The following is a 22,753-nucleotide window of genomic DNA, read 5'->3' as shown; positions in this document are numbered from 1 at the left end:
AGAACAGTTTAATAACTAAGGTATAACACAAATCACTACTGCTACTACCAATAATAATGATAAAGGAATTAACAAGTGAAGAGAACACAACACCTCACCAGCCGCCAACCCATAACTCACTCCACCCTGCCCGACCGAGCACTGACCGATACCTCCTCCATCCCCCCAGAGCTCCAGCCCTTCCAGGTAACTCTCAGTTACATCCTGGGTATGACGTGCTATGGTATGGAATACCTCTTTGGCTAGCCTGGGTCAGGTGACCTGTCTCTGCTTCCTCCCGGCTTCCCCTCCTCCCTGGCAGAGCATGAGCTCAGAAAAGGCCTTGGACAAACCAAACATTTGAGCAGTAACTCAAAACATACTTGCTAATTATTCTGTGAATAATTTTATCTCATTTAAAAGGTTTAATTTAATGCTCTGGAGAACTTGGACAAATTATACACATACAGCCCACAGGCTCACAGCTGGGAGCTATGTTAAATACACATACATAATATTTAAAGAAGAAGGAATGAGAACACCCCCTCTGGTACACAGAGGGGGATAGTGATAGAGGCCAACACTTAATGTTTCCTTAAAATCCTGTCTGCCACCTCAGCAAGGAGAAGTCAGAACTCGGGTCTCTAACTGAAACGAGCGGGGTCACGCGAGATGCACTCGGATGACCACTGCGGTGAGCACACTGCCTCAGTTAATCGCAGCTCTGCCTCACCCTGGGGGCTTGGGGGACTCGAACAGGCGGCCTGCGGGCGCCGCCTGCGCGGGCGGGGCGTGGTGGCGAGCGGAAGTGAGGCAGTAAGAGGGAGCCGCGGCCGTTAACGCTGGAGCCGGTTGTTGGGCGGCCATGAGCTACGAACAGCGCCGGGACTGGGGCCGCGGTGGCCATGGCGGGCCTTCCTCTGCCGCGGGGGCACACGGGGGCCGCGGCGGGGGTCGCGGCCGCCACCCGAGCCACCTCAAGGGCCGTGAAATTGGGCTGTGGTACGCGCGGAAGCAGGGTCAGAAGAGCAAGGAGACGGACCGTCAGCAGGTGAGGGGCGACCCCCTTGGGGCAGAGGTACCGCGTATGCTCCCGGTGCTGGGGCGCCTCGTTCTGCTCACACAGCGCGGGAGGGGGGCTGCGGCATCCCGGCCGGGAGGGAGCCAGCTTAACGGAGCCCTTAACGGGGAGAGCGCGGCGGCCGGGCCGGGCCTCCGTGTTAGAAATGAGTGCGTTTATTTACGGGTCAGGTACATGTTCATGGGAGTTGCTCTGCTTTTCTTTCAGAGAGCCGTCGTGCGTATGGATGAACGCAGAGAAGAACGAATTGTACAGCTCTTGAACACTGTCCAAACTAAAAATGAAAAAGAGCAAGAAGCTATGTCCTGGTGGTCTGGGGATGAAGAAGGGTAAAAGAAACAGTTACTAATGCTTTTATTTACTTTGGCTTGAACAAGCTTCGCACAAACTGGCAGAAGGATACGTTAGAAGTTATTTACATATAGCTAGAGTGTTACGTTAACGAACTCTCAGTCTTTTCTGCATGTACTGCCATACTGAAACAGCTGGTTGCAACCATTACTTGTAAACAACAACCCTTCCAGGATGTTGCTGACTTTGGGGTCTTAATTTCTCTTTAAAATTGTAAAAGTCTGTAATTGATCTCCAGGGCTACTGTAGTAGATACATGGAAATTTTAAGCTCCGCTGGCCTCTGGAATTACCCTTCCAGCAGTGGCATTTTCAGTTATTGGAAAATAAATAATATTGGGGTGTTTTCTGAGACTCTGAAATAGAGTCCGCTCTTGTCACATAGAGGATATTAAATAATAGCAATGAAATGGGCAGTCAGGAATTTTATTCCTAAATCCAGTGAACTGGGGAGTTTGGGTCTCCATTTTGCAAATGATCTGGTTACAGGGCAGTGGTTCTGGCAGTGGACTCAGCAGTAGTTTTCTGGAATGTTTTGTTGCTGTGTTAAGATACAAAGAACATGTTACACTTCTAGATCCAGATGTCAAATTTTTGATGGCTAGTGGTTTTCAGACTTAATTGTTTTCATAGTGTACACCATACTCTCATTGGCTGTTGATCAAGTAACTCCTGAGTGTAGTGTCTCAAATCCAGATGTAAGGTTTACTTTGGATGGTCCAGTGCACTCTTCACAGTGGCCTGGCACATCTTGCATAATCTTGCAAATCTCTGTTCTCTGCACTTATTTCAGACCTACTCCAGAGCAGCCTCCTAAAGTGAAAGCAGAGGCTGAAAAAGCTCCTGTAAGACAGAGACTGGTCTTGGAAAAAACATCTCTTGATCGGGATGTGGAATATCTCTTTGAAAAAAATGAGCAGGATACTAATTTAGATGAGCAACTTAAAGAAGACTTAAGAAAGAAGAAATCAGATCCTAGATATATTGAAATGCAGGTACTTCTCTATGTGTTAACCAGAAAGCTCTTAATTGACGTTCTAATTTTTTTTTTAATTAAATTAGCCTGAAAATGTAAGTTCCTGCAATTTATTTACTAGGAAGTTGTCATGATGTTACATTTGCTCCAGAATTTACAAAATGCTGACTGTCAATAGCACAGTGATTTATTATAAAACAGACTTCTGCTTGCATAAAAGCTAAAATTTTAAGATTGCCAATTATTTAGTTAGGTGGGATTTTCTGTTTGTTTTTAACAGATTGCATCCTAGCATTTATGTTTAAAACTGAAAGCACCAAAAATGGGCTGTGAAGGAATTGCCTCTCAAAAACATAGTTTATGTTGGTCTAATAGCCATAGATAAAACTGTTAAATGAAACAGTCTTTCTGTGAGCAGATGGTCCTTCTGTTGATCCAGGGCCTTAATCTTGTAACTGTATTTGTGCACTTCTTCACATACTGAGCTCTTGGTTTTGAGTAAGTTTGCTAAATTAATGAAACTGAAACACACTTGGAATTAAACATGTTTTCTAGTGGGCCTATATTTATATAAGTATTAATTGAACAATTTGTCATGTTATTTTACAGTTTAGCCTCGATCATAGATGAAATGGGCTATATTACTTTAGGCTTGAAAAGGTGTTTAAAGATACATAACTTTTTTTTTTTTCCTAGAGATTCCGAGAGAAACTCCCTTCATATGGGATGAGAGAGGTAAATGTGTATTTAAGTTGAGAGAATACATGTTTCTGTGGCTGTGTTGTAAAAAAGGAGAAAACTGTTGTGTAACTGGGACTAACTTCTGTCACCTTTTATAAAGGTGATGAAGCCTCCTAAATTCTGACTGAGTTTGAGTTCTTCCCTGAAAGTAGCTCTGGTTCACTGCTTTGAGATATGTATGAAGTTACTCTGGGGCTAGATAAGGATTTATGAGCAGGGGCAGCATTAGTTGTGGAAATGTTATTGAATGAATGCATTTATATACACTTTTTTAAGTATAGGTGGACTTTCTTTGCCAATTAAACTTCTAGAATGTTCCTAGTTACTTGGATTTTGGATAGAGTAATTAATGACTATGTAAATTGTCATGCTTTCTTTTTCTTACGTATGTAAAATTGTGGTCTTTTGTTTAATGTTTGCCCAAGTTAGAATTGAACAAAATGCTGATTAAACCTTTTTTGCTCACAGAGTTAGCGGCTGTACTGCTGGCTTTTACTACCATTACTTTCCCAGTCAAAGTATAACATAAATGATAGTATGGGTTATTATTAATTGATGTTTATTCTTCATTTGATGTTGCGTATAGGAAATAGAAATCAGGTATTCTGTTATGTTCTTTTTTGCAGACTCAGTGAACAATTAGTGAGCTTTCTTTCTGAAGTTAATGTGTTTGTCATGATGTTGTCCTTCCTGTTAGTGTTTGTTTCTTAAAATGGTTATATTCCCCTTTACAATCCTTTGGATTATGGGTAGAGGTGGGAGTGTAAGAAATCTATTCTGTTGGTATAAGAAATATTAAAATATTGTGCTGAAAATCTTTAGTTAGTACAGTCTTAGAGTCCAAGAGGGAGAACACTTGTTTTTGCTCACCAAAGACAGGCAAAAGGCAAGTAGGAGAGAGAAGATTTTAAAAACTTATTTCAGGCTTTCATTTTAGTTATTTTATGTTGGTTTTTGCACAGGATATTGAGTATTTTAAACTAGTATTCAGGTTTGATACAGTTTAAATCTCACACACGTAAAGTGCGAATGTGCAAAATTTACTTCTATGTGATTTAAACTTCTTTTTTTTATTTAAATTTAATTTATTTTTTTTAGTATTACAAGAAACAGGTATCTTGTAGGTGCTATGACTACTTTTTACTGTACAGTAGCAGAGAATTGTCAAAATCCTTCTAAAATCTTTCAGACAATAAAGCATTTATTGTTTTCTCTTTGTTTGGAAACAGGAACTTGTAAACCTTATAAACAGTAATCGAGTAACTGTGATCAGTGGTGAAACTGGTTGTGGAAAGACAACCCAAGTGACACAGTTCATCCTGGATGATTACATTGAGCGAGGGAAAGGGTCTACATGCAGGATTGTTTGTACTCAGCCTAGGAGGATCAGCGCCATCTCTGTAAGTGCTGCTTTGACAAACTGAGATACTTTTTATGATTCTCTTTTCCTTCCCCCCATTAAATCTGAGGAAAAATTACAGCTTTCCTTGCAATCGTTGAATGAATGATTGAATGAATGAATGATGTCTCTACCCTCACATGTACTCATGCTAAGTTTAAAGCATTCAGTCTGTAGCGGACAGTGAAGGTGTCTTTTTGTTTATTTTCAGTTGTCTTGGATTCTATTGCAAATAACAATTTTGTTAATACACACTACTCTGATATTTTGTAAGTTTTGGTTGTTAAGAGAGTACTGGCACTGCAAGCCACACTTGTCCCTGAATTTAATCATGGCTTTTATCTCTGATTTTAATGGGTTCAGGCAGTGCAAAAGTGAATGAAGGTAAACAGTAATGTTTCCAGATGGTTTAGTGGTGCATTAAAGAAAGAATTTGTCTTAAGTTCACAGTGATTCTTAATATTTAAATGTCAAATGATTATAGAACCTAACTTCCTATAAGGAAAGCTCATGCTGCTGAAAAGTGAGAGTATTGCTAATGCCTATATTGTTGTGTTCCTTTAAAACTATCTCCTGGATCACACCCTTGTTCTTGGATTCCTGACAGGAAAGATTGTTCTCGGTGGAGGGGAGAAAGTGATTTTTAGGGTGTTTCTCTGTGTAACATGTTGATTCTAGGTATTCCTTGCTGCTGAGTAGCTAAATTAGAGATCAGCCTTGTGGGATTAAAAAAAAATCTTTAATGCACTGTTTTGCTTTTATTTATTTTTCTAAGGTGGCTGAGAGGGTGGCTGCCGAACGGGCAGAAGCATGCGGTAGTGGCAAGAGTACAGGATACCAAATTCGTCTACAGAGGTAAGAGAGGCTCCCCAGGCAGTTTTTGTGCATTCATGTAAAGTGCGTTCTATTGTTACTCAAGCAAGAAAATCTGAAAAGTAGTTCTTAATGTAGATACATTAAAATGACATTCTAATATCTTCTCCAGACAGAATTCCTGTGGCTACCTGGTGTAGAGAATAAAGTTTTAGGAATATAGCACAAAGCTTGCGTGCAATTGTTGTATTTTATGCAGCATGTAATAATAGCTAGCACCAAATGGTACTTTGTCCAAGCCCTTTTTTCAGCTCTTTTAAAAGGTCCTGCTGTAGATAGAGATAAAACTGATGTTTTTAATCCATAAATTTCAAGGAAAAACAGAAATGCTAGAAGAATGCTACAAGACATATTTCTGTGGAAAACTTAAGTATTTGCTACCCGTTGTTGCCTATTGAGTAATCCCGCTGGGATCAGGTAATAAAGTTAGGTGGATTGACAAGAGTTTGTAGACCTAGTGTCATAAAGAAAAAGCTACTACATTTGGAGTAGCCTATTAAAAACCAAAAACCCACATAAATGTTTCCAGCCAATAATGGAATCTCAATTACAATTGCAACAAAACTGCTGGTGAGAGATGACAACTTAGTACTTTCAGCATTTTAATTTAATGCAATTTTAGAATCATAGAATGGTTTGGGTTGGAAAAGATCGTAAAGCTCATCTAGTTTCAACCTCCTGCCGTGGGCAGGGCCACCTCACACTAGACCAGGTTGCTCAGAGCCCTGTCCAACCTGGTCTTGAACACTGCCAGGGATGGGGCAGCCACAGCTTCTCTGGCCAACCTCTTCCAGTATCTCAACAGCTTTGCAGTGAAGAGTTTCCATATGTCTAACCTAAATCTCTCCTCTTTGAGTTAAAGCTATTCCCCCTTGTCCTGTTTGAATTTATAGAATCTCATCTATGTGTTTCTTCTTATTATTTAATCAGTAATGTTATACTGCTGCATATTTTATCTGTCATCTGTGCTGAGCTTAGATAGCTACGAGAATTTGGGGTCAGCAGATCCATGTGCAAGTAAGTGATGAAAAATGTCTGGGAAGTCAGGACTTCTGTCAGATGACAAGTAGTTCATAACCTATCAGGAAAAGTGCTGCAAATGTGGCCTCATTCCTTTGTTCCTCCAGCTGGACTCTAGGTGAGCAAGTTAGAGAATGAGACATACTCCATAATGTCTGTAATGACTATCTGCATTTTGATTTTAAGCTTTGTAAAGCACTATGTAAAATACAGAAGAGAACTGAGGAATTCTGAATGTCTCTTTCAGTCGGTTACCAAGGAAACAAGGTTCAATATTGTACTGTACTACAGGAATTGTCCTACAGTGGCTCCAGTCAGATAAGTAAGTTTTCCTGTTTAATAAGAAACTTAATGCAGTTATGAAATGATGTGACTACTGAGCTGTTTCTGACAGTCTCAGTTTTTTTTTTTAATTTTGTTAAAAACAAATGCTTTACTTTCTGCTTTTCTCTTTTAGGAACTTGTCCAGCATTAGTCACGTAGTCCTTGATGAAATTCATGAAAGAAACCTTCAGTCAGATGTTCTAATGAGCATTATTAAAGACCTTTTGAATATTCGTTCGGATCTGAAAGTAATACTCATGAGTGCTACTCTAAATGCAGAGAAGTTTTCGGAGTATTTTGGTAGGTGAAGTGTTTTCTATCAATGTTCCTTTTAAATAATTTAGGCTTCTACAGTATAATGCAGTTCTCAGGTTTTAGGATTGATTTTTAGCAAGTGAGGTAATGACTTCAGTTTTACAAATAGTTGCCAGCTGCCAGAGATGCTTATTTCTTTCAGTGTTATGTCATCATAAGCATACACTGCTTCTGTATTTGTTTATATGGTCGAAAGGGGTTGTGGTTTAACCAAAAAGGGTATTCAGAGTTTTCGTATTATAATATTTACTGTATTTTGGAAGTCTTGGTCTGAGTGGGCAACCAGATTGAAGCATGGTGAGCATGCCAGCAAACAATATACTGCTTGCTACCAATGTTTTTTATTCAGCTACCTGTGCTTTTTATATTAGCCACTCTATTTGAAATTGAATTTGGTGTCTTCTGTGAGAATTTCAAAATAAATTAAAAAACCCTGTAGACGTGGCAACTATATTGCAAAAATGGTGAAAATTATTGTTTATCTCTTAGTACAGGTTTTTTTTGCCATTTTAAAACAGAGTTATACCTTCCTCAACAGATAATTGTCCAATGATTCACATACCTGGGTTCACCTTCCCTGTGGCGGAATATCTTCTTGAAGATGTAATTGAGAAGTTGAGGTAAGTATATTAGCTGAAACACCATTACATAGTATTTTGGGTTATTTTGCTTTTTATGTCTTCTCAAAATTTACCTTGGTATAAATAACCTGTGCAAGAATTAACTGTGTTTTTCAACAGAGAACCTTTCAAGGGAAGCTTAATTTTAGCATAATTGAAAATGGCATATAGCTGTCTGGAAATGCTGGCTTGAGGAGGGGAAAAAAAGCTTGTCTGTCTTTCAGTGTGGTGAATTTTCGGGCTACTAAATCAAGCTAGTCTTCCCGTTTGCTCAGGCTTTTTCTGCATATTCTCACGCTTACTGGAGTTGGTACCTGGTTTTATAAATAAGATTTCTTTCATAAAAGAAGCATAATCTTATTTACATGGTATAGCCTAAATGCAGCATATTGTCCATAGTTTGGAAAACTACTATGCAGATGGTTTTAAAGTTCTATAGTTTCAAAATTGACTTACGTGTGTTATTTAAATGTAAAGGTATACTCCAGAGAACACAGACCGTCGGCCACGGTGGAAGAAAGGCTTCATGCAAGGACATGTAAGCAGGCCAGAAAAAGAAGAAAAAGAGGAAATCTACAGGGAACGATGGCCAGGCTACTTAAGGCAGCTGCGGGGCAGGTTGTTCTCGAGAGTTACTCTTTAGCATTAACTTTTTAGACACTTCTGAATTGAGAAGCAAAAATGAATGCTCTATTCTATTACTGTGCTTTTATTTATGATGGGATAGTTGCTACTGTGGAAAACAGTAATGATGGAATTGCCAGTGCAGTTGGCTGGCAACCACTGAAGTGCTTTCGGGTTATCACAGAGAATTAGCTTCTTCTGCTTGTGCAAATTGTAAGAAGGCTTATAGCTGTGGAGTTGCATGGTGTTGGTGTTGCCCGTTACAGTCTTCACCATAACATTAGGCTTCTTCAGCTTTGGTCATTAGTTCTCTTCTAATGAATTCTTCCCTTTAGTCTTTGAGAGAATTTTCATAGTATTTTAGTCCTGTAATCAACATAATAAAAAGTATGCTGGTTTATAAAACACTCCCAACAAAAAATACCAAAACCAAAATTAAAACCCTTTCCCCTCAGAATATTTAAGTATTCTTCTACGGTGATTTAAAACCTGTTTACGTGAAACACAGCATTTGACTACTTTGGTAATCTTGGGTAAGTTGAATGGTTGGACAGCCTGACTGATTTTTCAGGAACGTCTCCCTGTTTTATTCCTGTCTTACCCTCTGCATTTGGAACTGTCTGCATATCCAGCTTGCAACATTAATGAATACAGGTGGCTCAGCTTTATCTCCCTTTTCTAAGGGAAAACTCCTCAGTGGTGTATCTTCCCCTGGCCTGTCCCATACTCTGCTCATTCCATTTGTATTCCTTCCCTTTCCCACTATGTCTTTTGAACCAACTGGCAATTCTTTTGACAGTGTTAACTTTCATGAATTGAAGAGCTGAACAGATTAGCTGCTTCCTATATTCACTGTGAGTTAGAGAGATAAACAGGTAAACTCAAATTAATTAGGACATTGTTAATCTTTGGGGAAAGGGAGATTGTGTAAATGCTTCAGATGCTGTTTGGCCATAACATGGTAATTGCTAAAGTTGGTATTCCAAACTGATGATAATTGCACTAAACTAAATCTTGAGAGCACATTGGAGGTACAGTAATTGAACAGATGAAATAAATTGGTTGGTAGTGGATTACATAGATGTGTGATTGCAGAGCCTTATAACAGAAACTTGAGTGCATGACTGTGTTTGTTACTAAGATACCATTGTGTGTGCTTTTCATGCCTGCAGGTATTCAGCAAGTACTATAGATGCCTTGGAGATGATGGATGATGACAAGGTTGACCTTGACCTTATAGCAGCACTTATCAGGCACATTGTTTTGGAAGAAGAGGTACACTTCTGTCTCCTGTCTTCGCATTCTAATGATGTGACTGAATTGTGGTTAGTGGCTGTTGGGAATGTCAGAGCTGATAGTTTGGCTTCTCATGCAGATAAAAGGAATAATTTCTTGTTTTGCTCTTCTGAAAAGTAATCTTAACAGCTGTAAGTATCTAATTACTATTTAAGCCCTGAGTTAAGGATGTGGTTAGTTGTAGTGTTTATTGAAATGATAGGATAGAATCTGTGTTTAAAGGGGAACACATGTCTAAGCATTTCCTTGAGTGGGGCTTCTAGATATTAATGAGAACTATGTACAGAAGAAACTTGGAAAACTTAGAACTACATTTGATTTACTCATTTATGGTCTCTTCTGAGCAAGGGGAGTAAAAGAGCCTGAATTCTTTCAGTGACAATGTCTACGAGAGGTTGTTTAGTAGCTAAAGTGGGAGAGATATCTGAAGGTTTGAGTGTCATTTTGATTCTGTGGAATTTTTTTCTTTTGGCTAAGTTTTTAAAGAAGCCTTCAAATTAATTGCACACTTTAGTGATTTGATGGAAAATAGTATAATTACAAATTAAATTTTAACTTCTAGTTCTTTCTGTGACTGTGACTGTGCTTGTTAAAGGTAGTATTCTTTGTAGTAAAAGTTACATTAGGTGAAACAGGTGTAGAAAACTGTTTGAAGACCTCTTTAGTGTACAGCTGTATCCCTGTTCTTAATTCTGCAGCATTGGGGTGAGGGGGGCAAGAGCGATACTTAAGAAGCTGTTCACTACCCCTTATCTACACTGTGTGGTTGGCTTTAATAGTTCTTCTGCCTGAAGTTGTATCTAAATACAATTTGGATGCTGTGAAGCATGAATTTTTATATAACCTAGCTAAAGTCTAATCACATTTACCAAACTAGCTAGGAGAATCTTCCTGCTTCCAGTTTGTCAAGATTAGTAGTTAGTACAGCTGCATTAATAGTTATCTCTAAATGTGCCTTACCTTGTTATTTAGTAATAATATTATCAGATTATTAATGTGAGAAATTTCCTATGCCCGAAGAAGTGGCAAACATAAAGTAAGAATAGCATCTGTTACCAGAAGTATAATGTAGCTTCTCATAACTGGAAGTTAACATGTTGGAAAAACATTTGTGGGAGAGCAGATGCCATGTCTGATTCCTTAATGAGAACTTTTATTGTTAAAAGTATCAAGCAATTTAGTATTGCAGGTGATAGCTCAATTAAGGTGTGAATAAGGAGGAGTTGCTGTTTTGTATTTTGTTCTTCCTGTGTTGAAAATGATAAAACCTGTATATCTGTTTTATTTGCAGCTAGAAGTCTTCTAGTGTTGACTTGGCTGTGTTTAAAAACACTGGAGGGGAAGCATGTTTAAAACCAAATATTTTACTATGTTCAGATAAATATGTAACTCTTAGAGGAAACAAACTTATAAACTTTGTTCCAAATTCTAGTCAGCAAGATTTTGAGTATCACATATCCAATATTTCTGTATTAGTGTGCAGGTAACTTGTTCTTTGCAGTTTATTCTGACTTCTTTTCCCTTCCCTTTTATATATAGGATGGTGCAATTCTAGTGTTTCTTCCAGGCTGGGACAACATTAAAACGTTGCATGATCTCTTGATGTCACAAGTCATGTTTAAATCAGGTAAACCCAAAATTTTACATTGGAATTCTAGCACTGGTGTTAGTGGCAAACTCCTAAGTTTTGCATGTGATTGCTGGTATTGCACTGAGTTTGGTGTGGGATTTGGGGTTTTTGTTTTTGGGGTTTTTTTTCCTCCATTCTTCTCTTAAAATGATTGCAGTGTGTTTGGCTTTTTTGCATTTGTATGGTATCTTTCATCTGCTAATGATAACTCATTTTCCTCAGTGTAGGTGTGAACATTCTGAGAAAGAATTTCAGACCTGCATCTTTTTCTACTGTCCTTTCTTGTAGCTGCGGTAACTTCCAAACTAAACTCTGTCTTCATTCTGTGTTCATTTCCTCTTTTCTTGATTCTTCAGCAGCTTCTGTTTACTGCTTTGTTGATAGTTCTTTTAAATTGTTTATTCCTAGAAGCTTTTACAACAAGACACTAAAAACCTGTTGCACATTAATTTGTCCTCATAATTCCATCTGACTTGTCTAACTATGCTCTTGACTATTCAGGTAATTGTTGCGCATTTCATGTTGTATACATTCCACAGATAAGGAATTGAATCTGTTGAAAAATGAAGCAGTGACAGTTTATTTATTAAACTTCAGCAATTTTAAAATGTTTTGAGTCTTTAAAAAGGAAATATTAATTACTGTACATAACTTCATATGCTTTCTTAAACTTGTCATCATAGCATAATAAAAAAATCCTTTACATCTTTTAGTTTAAAATTTGCCATTATATACAGATACCTATCAATTCAGAATAAGAAACAGAATACTTACAGCTTATTTTCTCTATTCTGCATAGTTTGATTTTCCTGTAAAATTACAGTTTCTGTGCTTATACTGTATCTTCTACTGATTTTTAATTTTCAGATAGGTTTATTATCATACCTTTACATTCATTGATGCCTACTGTTAACCAGACTCAGGTATGCCTTTCTTTTATTGTTCTACTTCACAACTACAAAAAAAAAAACATTACTTAAGCGTATGTTTAGTTTTGGCAAACGTATAAATGGCCATGGTTTATTACAGGTTTTTAAGAAGACCCCGCCAGGAGTAAGGAAAATCGTGATTGCTACCAACATTGCAGAGACTAGGTAAATAGCTAGCTATACAGACCCAAACCAGCTCTACATTTAACAAAATAAATGAAAGTAATAATTTAAAATATTAACCTGTTAATGTTTCAAAACATATGGTTTTGGTTTTGTACCATTCATTTATAACCCATTACCTTTAGAAATGTTTATAGACTAAACGAGAGATTTCCTTTAATTGTTTTAAAGAATTAAAACATAGATTTTACTATAATGACTTGTCTTTGTTGCACATGATAAATGTGAGCTGTCTGTTCTCCCTATAGGCTTCATAACCCCACATGGTGACTTTTGCTAGACCTAGGAGAATAAATGTAGCTAGTGAACTGCTGCTTAGAAACCTAATTCTGAATGATATTCTAAACAAATTTTAGTAATTGTTGGCTCACAGTTTGGGAGGGGATAAAGGGAGGCTAAAACCCTCATTTAAATCCTACATCAATCTTGCAAAGATGAAGAGCTGCATTTTTTTTTTCTCTTCTTAAACAGCATTACAATAGATGACGTCGTGTTTGTTATAGATGGTGGAAAAATAAAGGAAACTCACTTTGACACACAGAACAACATTAGCACAATGGCAGCAGAGTGGGTTAGTAAAGCTAATGCCAAGCAAAGGAAAGGTCGAGCAGGAAGGTAAGAATAATGTGGGTAGTTAGAACTAAGTTTTGTGGGGGTGAATTCCTGTAGTCTTGGAGTACATGAGGGCTGAAGATACGACTTTGTTATTCACATGTTCAGCAGCAGATGCTAGCACAACCCTCTCTTGTTCTTAGGGAAAGAATGGTTTCTTGTCTAGGGAACTGATTTCACTTGTGCTGCGCTGTGCTTCATTCTTGGAGAAGTCCTGCTTTTTTTTTTACTGTGTTCTGCACGCCTGTTTCCTGTTGATGGGTCTGTGTTTCAGAAGGCTGAAATGTTTTACAGTTGAATACACCTCTGTTTCATTTCCTTGAGTTGTTTTGGAAAGCTGTTTATAAACATAATTTCATAGTGTCATAGAAAAAAACCTCATACATTTATTTATTTAAATAATTGCAGAGTTCAGCCAGGCCACTGTTATCATCTGTACAATGGACTCCGGGCTAGCCTTCTAGATGATTATCAGTTACCAGAGATCTTGAGGACACCCTTGGAAGAACTCTGTTTACAAATCAAGGTAAACATATGAATCTTCAAACCTATTATCTACTTTTCCATTAGAATAATAGGTTGAGAGATAATGCAACTGTGAGCCTGGGGTTGTCTTCAAGTTGAAATTCTGTTACTCCACAAGTAGCAGGCATTAAGCTAGTAATTGTAGCAACTTCTGCAGAAGGCATACTTGTATCTGGAGGCATCAAGCCCAGGAAAAATAGGGTTGTCTAGTATAAACAAAAGCTGAAGCCTGTTAACAAAAACTTGAGCTGTGCTTCCCTTCCTCTCCCCCTAGATATCATTCAGTCAGAGGAGCTTCAGTGGGAGTGCCAGTGAGTCAAGAAATGTGATGTCTTAAGAGAAATTTCCTAAAAAGTAGTTTTAGAACTGACAGGAGTTTCCCTTTTTAGGCAGTTTGTATGGAATTGCTGACGCATGCCTATGGAATACCATGGCTGTGCATACTGAATGAAAAATAGATCCTTACACTTCAAATATCATCATTAATTTTATTTTATTCCTTAGTTCTTAATTGGTGAAATTCAAACTCAACTTTTTGGGTTATTCACACTTTTGAAATTAGTGTGGTCATTGCTTACTAAGTGTAGGTAGTTATCTTTCTCCAGTTGCTGTAGGTTTTTGGTTGAATGTTTGTTGTTTTGTTGTGTGGTTTTTTGTTTGGTTTTTTTTCCTTCAGATTCTAAAGCTTGGTGGAATTGCTTATTTTCTGAGCAAACTAATGGATCCACCATCTCGTGATGCTGTAATGTTGGCCATAAATCATCTAATGGAGCTGGTAAAGTATAACTTAATTTGCGTGCAAGGATGTACCTGTTTATAACCATGTTACCGCGTTGTTTTTATCAGACAGTTCTGATGCTACAGGTCTGGACATTGCAACCTCATACTGTATTGTATAGACTTTTGTAGATCTTCACTGAAGAGAGGAAATAATTTTGCATCATAAATGATGTTTATGGCTGCATAGAGTAGTTCCTTTAAAATTACTCGTAACATACATGCACCTTGCATTGAAGTTCCCTACAGATACAAAACTCACAACTTCTGTATCACCCTGTTCATGGCTGCATCCACCAATCCTTCCTATCCCAGTCAGATCAGTGAAGAGTTTGAGATACTTTCTTCTGTGGGCAGCTAAAGGCTTATAGGAGACAGATCTTGTGTGTCATTGCTCTGGATGCTGGGGAAGGAGAGATTAATGACATGTTTGTACCACTGGTATTTGTACAAATCGGTTGTAGCAATAAATTGAAACTTCTGATTCAGATGAAGAGCAGTATCTCACACTGATGGAGTGATTCTATGGATGTGTAGGTAAAATTAAAATTCGGCCATACATTTGGTGTTCTGTGACAATGCTGTGCAGTAGTGAAGGGTAAAGTAAATGCAAACAGAAGGTAAGGGTAAGGTACAAGTCCAAAAGGAAGCTTGATCACGAGAGTAGGAAGACACTCAAATGTTAATAATTCTTCGTACTTTTGTCCAGAAAGACACTGAGCCTAGTAAACCTGTCCTGGGTTCAGCAGTAGCAGTAATTTTTTTCTCCTTCTTAGTAGCTGGTACAGTGCTGTGGTTTTGACTTCTGGCCTGGGAACAGCGCTGATAAGCACCTATGTTTTTAGTTACTGCTCAAATGTTTAGTCTGACCAAGGACTTTCTGAGCCTCATGCTCTACCAGGGAGGAGGGGAAGCTGGGAGGAAGCAGAGACAGGACACCTGACCCAAACTAGCCAAAGAGGTATCCATACCACAGCATGTCATGTCCAATATGTAGAACTGGGGGCAGTTACCCAGACGGGCTAGTGCACTGCTCAGTGGGGCTGGGTATTATCGGTTGGTATCGCATTGGCTTCCCTTGTTATTCCCCTTGTCATTATTATTATTGGTGGTAGTAGCAGTGGTTTGTGTTATACCTTAGTTACTGAACTGTTCTTATCTCAACCCGTGGGAGCTACATTCTTTTGATTCTTCTCTCCATCCCTCTGGGAGCAGAGGGGAGGGAAGAAGGGGGGAAGTGAGCAAGCAAGACTGCGGGGCTGACTGAATTTAAACTATGACAAAACCTCACAACCAGCACAAATCTGGTTGTCATTTTCTTGACTCTAGTTAAACATTTTAATTTCTTCATAACTTGCTTGATCACTTTCCTACCATACCTCATTGACAGCCAGACACGTTCTTCAGCTATTAGGATTTTTGTTGTTCTCTAGCTAGACTAGTGGCTATTGCAAGGAAATCCTTTCCATTTCTAATACTGTGTTTACTCTTCCCTCCCCACCCCCTTTTTGTTTTTGTGTTGGTTTTTTTTTTCTTTCTCCTCCTTCTGACAGAATGCTTTGGACAGACAAGAGGAACTGACTCCACTAGGAGTCCATTTAGCACGATTACCAGTTGAACCACATATTGGAAAAATGATCCTCTTTGGAGCTTTATTCTGCTGTTTGGATCCAGTTCTTACAATTGCAGCCAGCCTCAGCTTCAAAGACCCTTTTGTCATTCCTCTGGTAAAGTTTCTAGGAGGAGAATTACACGTCATATTTTAAGAATCTCAGAAGGATATTGGGACCTACTGAGATGCTATAATTTAAAAGCACTTTAATCTTGTTTTCATTTTAATTACATTTTTATTAGTGAAAGATTGCCTTCATGTATTATGATGTCTTGTTTATAGAATATTGGAAGGAGTTTTAATTTTCATTAAATTTCATTGCATTTCATGTTGCATACAAAGTATTGCTGTATATATAATAATCAGGAAAACAGAACTGTTGTCATGAATACTTTATAGGTTCTGATTATTCTTAGGGCAAAGAGAAAGTAGCAGATGCAAGAAGAAAAGAACTGTCAAAGAACACTAAAAGCGATCATCTAACTGTGGTTAATGCTTTCACGGTAGGCATGTTTTAATGTTTTCTTTCTAGAATTATAATTTGAGTGACATGGTTTATTCTAAGGAAGAAACTGATCAGTTTTATTCTGTTGTATTTCTCTTGATTTCTACAGAAGCATAAAAACAAATTAATTTTCACCCTTCTATTGTGAAGGGATCTTCAGGCTCAATCACCAAATTTCTTGTGATGTCTGTGAAAATGACAAAGAAAACAGTGTTATAGTTACCTTGCTGAAGTCATTAATTTGTGTTCTTTTGGTTTCTGTAAAAAGCTGAAGCTGAAATTCTGGCTAACTGAGCTAGATTTCACTCCTCATGTTGAAAAGGAAATTTTTTGATTCACAATGTTGTGAAGTTGTGTATTATTGCTCTGTTCTGCAGATACATAAAGGGATCAAAGAATTTACTTCCACTCTTGTAGAGAAAAATGTATTGGTTGTTGACCTCCATGTTTTCATTTTCTTTAGTTGTTTTGTTTTGTTTTTTTTTATGTGTTCAGTCACAAATGCCTTTGAACTACGGTTTTAATTTTTAGGGCTGGGAAGAAACTCGGCGTCGTGGTTTCAGAACCGAGAAAGACTATTGCTGGGAATACTTCCTGTCTTCAAACACACTTCAGGTAAGATCCTAACAGTTTAAAAGAGGAGGATTTTGTCTGGGGGGAAAACGGGAGGCCTTTTGGTGCAGTGTCATTTTGGGACTACTTTTGTTTCCTAGATGCTGCATAACATGAAAGGGCAGTTTGCTGAGCATCTCCTTGCAGCTGGGTTTGTGAACAGCAGAGACCCCAAGGATCCCAAATCTAATACCAACTCAGGTAAATAGTGGAAGGAAATGGAAGATTTCTGATAGCTGAAATCTCAGTGTACAGAACTGTGTGGTTTACTTTGCTGTCTTCTACAGATAATGAGAAGTTGCTCAAAGCGGTCATCTGTGCTGGTTTATATCCGAAAGTTGCAAAGATCCGGCCAAGCTTCAGCAAAAAGAGAAAGATGTAAGGGTTTGGCTTAGTATTGGTTGTATTCAAGGCGTTTTCTACATATTGGGTAGTTTGGCAAGGTGAAGAAAAGGCATTGATTGCAGGAATGAATATAGCTCAAGTCATGGTTGTGGGTTACTTCCTTTGGGAAGGGTTGATAAGGGCTTGGGATTGTTGATCTTTAACATTTGGATACCTGCTAGCCTGAAATTATTTGTGTGACCTTATTGTGCCATGGTTAGTGTTACAATGTATCAGTAACACTGCTGCTAAAGGAGTTGGACCATCAACAAGCAGTGGTTGAAACACGATCCTTTCTTGCTGTTTGGCAAGATTGAGCCCAGAAATTCTGGTCTGGTGATTTGTCCCTGCTTATATTATCAGACTGTTTATTCTTATTAACTGTTACAGTAACGGTACTCTCATCTGAATGTTGATATTCTCCTTTGTGAACATGATTAAAGAGTGAAGACAGATTTAAGGGTTGAAGACTTTGATCAGCTTCCTGGGTGTGTAATGTCAAAACAAACAGCTAAGAGGAATCATTACGCCTATAATTAAAGAAAAAAAAAAAACCAAAAAACAAAAAACAAAAGAAAACACAACTAAGAAAACCCAAGTGTTTATTTCTATGAAAGGAGTAAGAGCCAGGTAGTCAAAATTGCACTCATTATAGCCTAATTTACACCTGTTTATACCTGGCGCTGCTAGTCAGTTGATAGCTCTTTAATCATCCTGGAGTCGCCTAAAGGATGCACCAAGTTCAGAAACCTGATGCAGGCTACTGTGTTGCTGTGTCTTTGCCGCATGGTGGAGCTGCTCGTATGCCTGCTGCCCAGGAAGGCTGTTTTATGATGGGCTAAGCAAGAGATTTGTTAAACTAACCACTTTGCCTAATTCACCCTAATTCAGTAACACTGCCTAACATTTGAACAGCAATGGCACTTGGTTTTTTTTCTACTTGAGAGAATGACAGGGATTTTTAGGGGGGTAGATTTGACAAAAAATTCAAGCTTCTTAAAATGTAGAGAGAGATGTCTGAAAATTTGTACTGGAGGTTCAGTGGTAATCTTCTGGGAAAAGGGTTAAAGTTTATTTGAATGTCCTTGTATTTTCAGAATTTAGTGTGCTAGTAGAGAATTGGAGATTTTCTTAACTTGAGACCCAGTTGTGCTGAATTTCCACCATCTTACTTCAATCCTAAAATAAAAACTTTTCTTTTCTTTTAAGGGTGAAAGTTTGCACCAAGACAGATGGAACAGTTAATATTCATCCTAAATCAGTTAATGTGGAAGAAACAGAGTTCCATTATAACTGGCTTGTGTACCATTTGAAGATGAGAACTAGCAGTGTATGTGGTTTATATTTGTGTAATTTATTTTCATAACTCTTTAATACGATTGGATCAGGGTTCAAAGCAGATGTGAACAGTGCCTTTGTTTTGAAGCTTTCTTTTCTTGGGTCATTCCTTTTATATGCCATCAGGTTATGTGCTTTGTGATACTGCTAGTATTGTTCCACAAGTAACTAACTTCTGTGGCTTTGTGGTTGAGTTCTTTTAGTTTGGGTTTTGGAGGGTTTGGTTTTTGTTGGATTTTTTTTAAGGTTCTGGCAATAACGGGTGTGATTTTGGTTTTGGTGTTTTGTTAGATTTTGTTGTGGTTTTTTTTTTTTCCCCATTTCAATCTAGTGTAAACACTTCTGAATATGCTGATTTTTAATTTTTATGGAATAGTTGGTTTAATTTCACCACTTGGTGTGAAGGACTGTATTTGGGACTGTTCTGCTACTGTTCAATGTGATTTCATGTACCTTTTTTCTGACTGAGTTGTTTCATGAATGTTTTGCAAATTTGTGAATGACTGAAAAACAATCTTCTAGAATTCTGTTAGTTTTGTTAAGAGTTACTGATGTCACTTAAGATGTTTTGAAGAGTGATTGAACAATTTTGTCTCATTACAGATTTACTTGTATGACTGTACAGAGGTCTCTCCGTACTGTCTCTTGTTCTTTGGAGGAGATATATCCATTCAGAAGGATAAAGATCAGGATACCATTGCTGTGGATGAATGGATTGTTTTCCGGTCTCCAGAAAGAATAGCACACTTAGTTAAGGTGACTGTTTAATAGTAATGCAGATGAAGACTTGGTGTAATACTGATTCTTCTTAGAGAATTCTGTGTTTGATATTCCTGAGTACATAGTGATTTAGTGCTGTAGGGAGATGATAATGAAAACATCATGTTTTCCCATTAAGCAGTTCAAGTACACAAAGTAAACAAAAGAGATCTAGTGAAGGTGTGCAGACGAATGCAGTAGTAAAAACAGTATTCTGAACAGTCTGTATCACATGGCAAACTGGGAAAAAGTAAACAGTAATGTGTTCCCTTGTGTTTGGCCTATGGAGCAGGTGAGCACTCTGGTTTTGTTTGTTTCCAGTATAATAGCTTAACAAGCATGAGGCTGTGTGCCTGTTGAGGTGTCAGGAACATGGTGGTGATGTTCAGCTTTTGCAGCCTCTACTTGAAAAATCCATGGAAATGCTGGAAAACCGTAAAAGCTTCAGAGGAGAGTCATAGAGTGGAATGAATAGGGTTTATAAACATGTCTTGGTGAGACATTTGAAGAGCTTAATCTCTATACTTCTCTGTAGCAGAAGCTGTAGGATGACTTAATCAGTGCATGAAATGTCCCTACAGATATGGGAACATGAGGATGGGTTCTTAAGCTAGCAGTTAATCTTCCAGGAAGGAGGGACTGAGTAGAGCTCTGTTTAATACTAAATCTAGGAGTCATATCTGATGTTTATTTTTTTAACCCAGGTATTTTTAATCCTGAAATAATTGGCTAATGGATGTATATATAGACTGTTAAAGGCCATCACATCCAGAAGTGGTCATCTGCCATAAAAGGAAACACTGCTCGTTTTTGAGAAGCAGCTTTTGATCCTGAAAATAGCAATGTTCAAATGAATTGCTGGGAGAGCAGCAGGTGTAAATATTAGAAGAACAGAGGGCCCAAGGGCTTTGAACTTAGTGTAGTGATGTTGTTTGTTGTGTGTAGCTCTAATGGCCTCTTTTCTTTCTTTTCCTTTTTTTTTCCCTTCATTCCAACAAACACTTTAATTCCAGAATTTAAGACAAGAGCTTGATGATCTTCTACAAGAAAAAATAGAAAACCCACATCCTGTGGACTGGAATGATACTAAATCCAGGGATACAGCAGTACTGACAGCGATAATAGACTTGATCACAACACAGGAGAATGAAAGTGCCAAAAACTATGCTCCACGATTCCAGAGTGAACACTATAGTTGACACACTTTCATCTGTATTGATAAAGGCAACAGTCACCTTTCAGGGTTTCTTGTTTTGTGTTTTGTTTTTTTTTTTTTTTTGGGGGGGGGGTATTTTTTTATAACCTTTATCTACCTGGAAGAAAAGCTTGTTTAGGGTAAGCTGGCAATTCCCTTGTGCTGAAGAGCAGGTATTTCAAAATAGTTGGTCATATCTGTATATGCATGGTATACTGTGTTCAGTGTAGCTTTTTAAATAAGAGAAATGCAGTGCTAGCAATGGTAGTTGATGTATGGTTCTAGTCCTGCTGTAGCATTTTATCTGGTTGTTGTTTTTTTTTTTTTTATTAACACATCAGGTAACAGATTTGTAAAAACCCTGCCAAAGTACTGCTAAATAATTCTTAAGCTGTTCTTGCTATTGGGTGAAACATCTCAAAAGACTCCTCTTTTTAACTGAGGGTGGTAATTAACTTATTGTGTTATTCCAGCTGTGCAGCAGTCTTCTCACCAACACTTCTACAGAAGGCAATTATAGCTTAATTAAACTGAACTTGAAAACACTTGTTAAATTTGTGCTGTGGGAGGAAACAGTCTTCCAATATACTCTCCTCTTCTGCTTTTCATCCCATTAATCTTTCTTTGCTTTCTGTGTCCGTCATTGCTGCTAACTAAAATTTCAGGTTACAGAAAACATGGTTGGATAAAAGTAATGGTAGAATATACCTTAAGGTTTCATTGCATTCTAATTTTTCCTTTCTTTTTTTAAACAGCCCATATATGGGTTATATTCTACATGAGAGTCTTTTCTTCAGAGTGTTATTTCATCTGTTCTTAGTTCTTAATGTTTCCAGCTATGTAAGAACACCTGAATAGGTGTAGGATTTTGCGTAGAGCAACTTGAGAAACATTGTTCTGATCAAACTTGTGCAGGTGGTAGACCTGATGTTTCCTTTACAGGCTGGGGTTGGATCAGGAGTTGGGTTCTTTTCTCCTGCTGTTGGGGGGAACTAAAACAGGATGGGTGTTTAACTAGGCTGGCAGTTTAGTTGACAGCCCTGTGCTTTGCAGCTGTAGCTACAGTCATTTTTAGGTTTATGCTTCAGGAACAAAGCTCTCCTGTCTCATTTTGTTTGTCTGAAAGTGTAACCCCTCTCCCTTTTTAGGTTTTGTATTTGTTTCTTGTGCTTAGCAAAAACACTCTTGACCACTAGGCTTGGGAGGACTTGTGACCCATACCCTAAAGAACACAACTGGTCAGGTGAAACTTTTCATACAGAAATAAGTCTTAGTGACTAGATTGTGCTTTCCATTGAGTTAACAAGGAATGGAGGAAGCCCAGCTCATTATTTCTACAGCACAGCTGCAGGAAAACTCCCTTTACCCAGTCCCTTTATACTTTTATCTCCCGGTGCTGAGGCTGCCATTTCAAACGGGCAGGGCAGAGGAGAAGCATCCTGCCCTGGCCTGGGGGTGGTGAATGCGCTTTAAACAAGGGGAAGACGAAAGACTCGGCTGCTGCGGGCAGGGTCTGGGATGGGCCCTGGCATTGGCTCCCGGTTGTTGCCAGGGCCCCGGAGCGGCCCGCCGTTCTGTGGGGAGGAGCGGGGCTCTGAGGAGACGCGGCGGCAGCTCGGCAGCGGGGAAGGGCGACCCACGACTGGTCCACCCGCCTCAGGCCGCTCTGCAGCGAGTGGACGTTGGAGGAAGCGGGAGCCCAGGATGGCGCGGAGCCGCTGAAGGTGAGGCTGGAACTGAAAGGATTAAAAAGGGATTAAATGAATGATGATTTGTGTGAAACTGGGAATGAAATACCAACCAGTGGAAACACGGGACTTCTCTCAGGGATGGTGCAACCGGTAGAGGAGGACGCAAGATGGCGCGCGGAGCTGAGAGAAGAGCGGTGCTGCTGGGGCTGGTTGTTGGCTGCCGTTGGAGCAGAGCGTGCGGTGCAGGGGCACTTACCACAGCACGGCGGGCTGGGCCACGTTACAAATCTGTAGAGTTCTGAGAAAGAGTTGGCCGTAGCTCTGTTACTGGCAGGTCTGGATTAAAAGTCATGAAGAAAATAGAGGCTGGCAAGTGCTATCAGCTTCCTTCCTGTTCTTGGTT

The 22,753-nt window shown here is 38.7% G+C and overlaps 1 protein-coding gene across 1 annotated transcript; it reads left to right on the top strand.

Annotated features, from left to right (window-relative positions):
- The first annotated feature begins 819 nt into the window (after positions 1 to 819).
- On the top strand, positions 820 to 21,204 carry DHX36 (DEAH-box helicase 36). The gene is made up of 25 exons (XM_005141978.3): positions 820 to 1,030; positions 1,268 to 1,389; positions 2,204 to 2,405; positions 3,083 to 3,121; positions 4,357 to 4,527; positions 5,302 to 5,381; positions 6,667 to 6,741; positions 6,877 to 7,043; positions 7,597 to 7,678; positions 8,156 to 8,296; positions 9,475 to 9,577; positions 11,138 to 11,225; positions 12,096 to 12,151; positions 12,258 to 12,322; positions 12,812 to 12,955; positions 13,361 to 13,478; positions 14,154 to 14,252; positions 15,808 to 15,981; positions 16,283 to 16,369; positions 16,903 to 16,986; positions 17,085 to 17,184; positions 17,271 to 17,361; positions 18,577 to 18,697; positions 19,309 to 19,461; positions 20,478 to 21,204. The coding sequence occupies exons 1-25, from the start codon at positions 845 to 847 to the stop codon at positions 20,661 to 20,663; spliced, it is 2,934 nt and encodes a 977-aa protein (XP_005142035.2). The 5' UTR covers positions 820 to 844; the 3' UTR covers positions 20,664 to 21,204.
- Positions 21,205 to 22,753: the final 1,549 nt, after the last annotated feature.

This window comes from Melopsittacus undulatus, chromosome 6 (assembly GCF_012275295.1).
Source record: "Melopsittacus undulatus isolate bMelUnd1 chromosome 6, bMelUnd1.mat.Z, whole genome shotgun sequence".
Taxonomy (NCBI): domain Eukaryota; kingdom Metazoa; phylum Chordata; class Aves; order Psittaciformes; family Psittaculidae; genus Melopsittacus; species Melopsittacus undulatus.
This window is presented reverse-complemented; position numbering and strand designations above follow the sequence as displayed.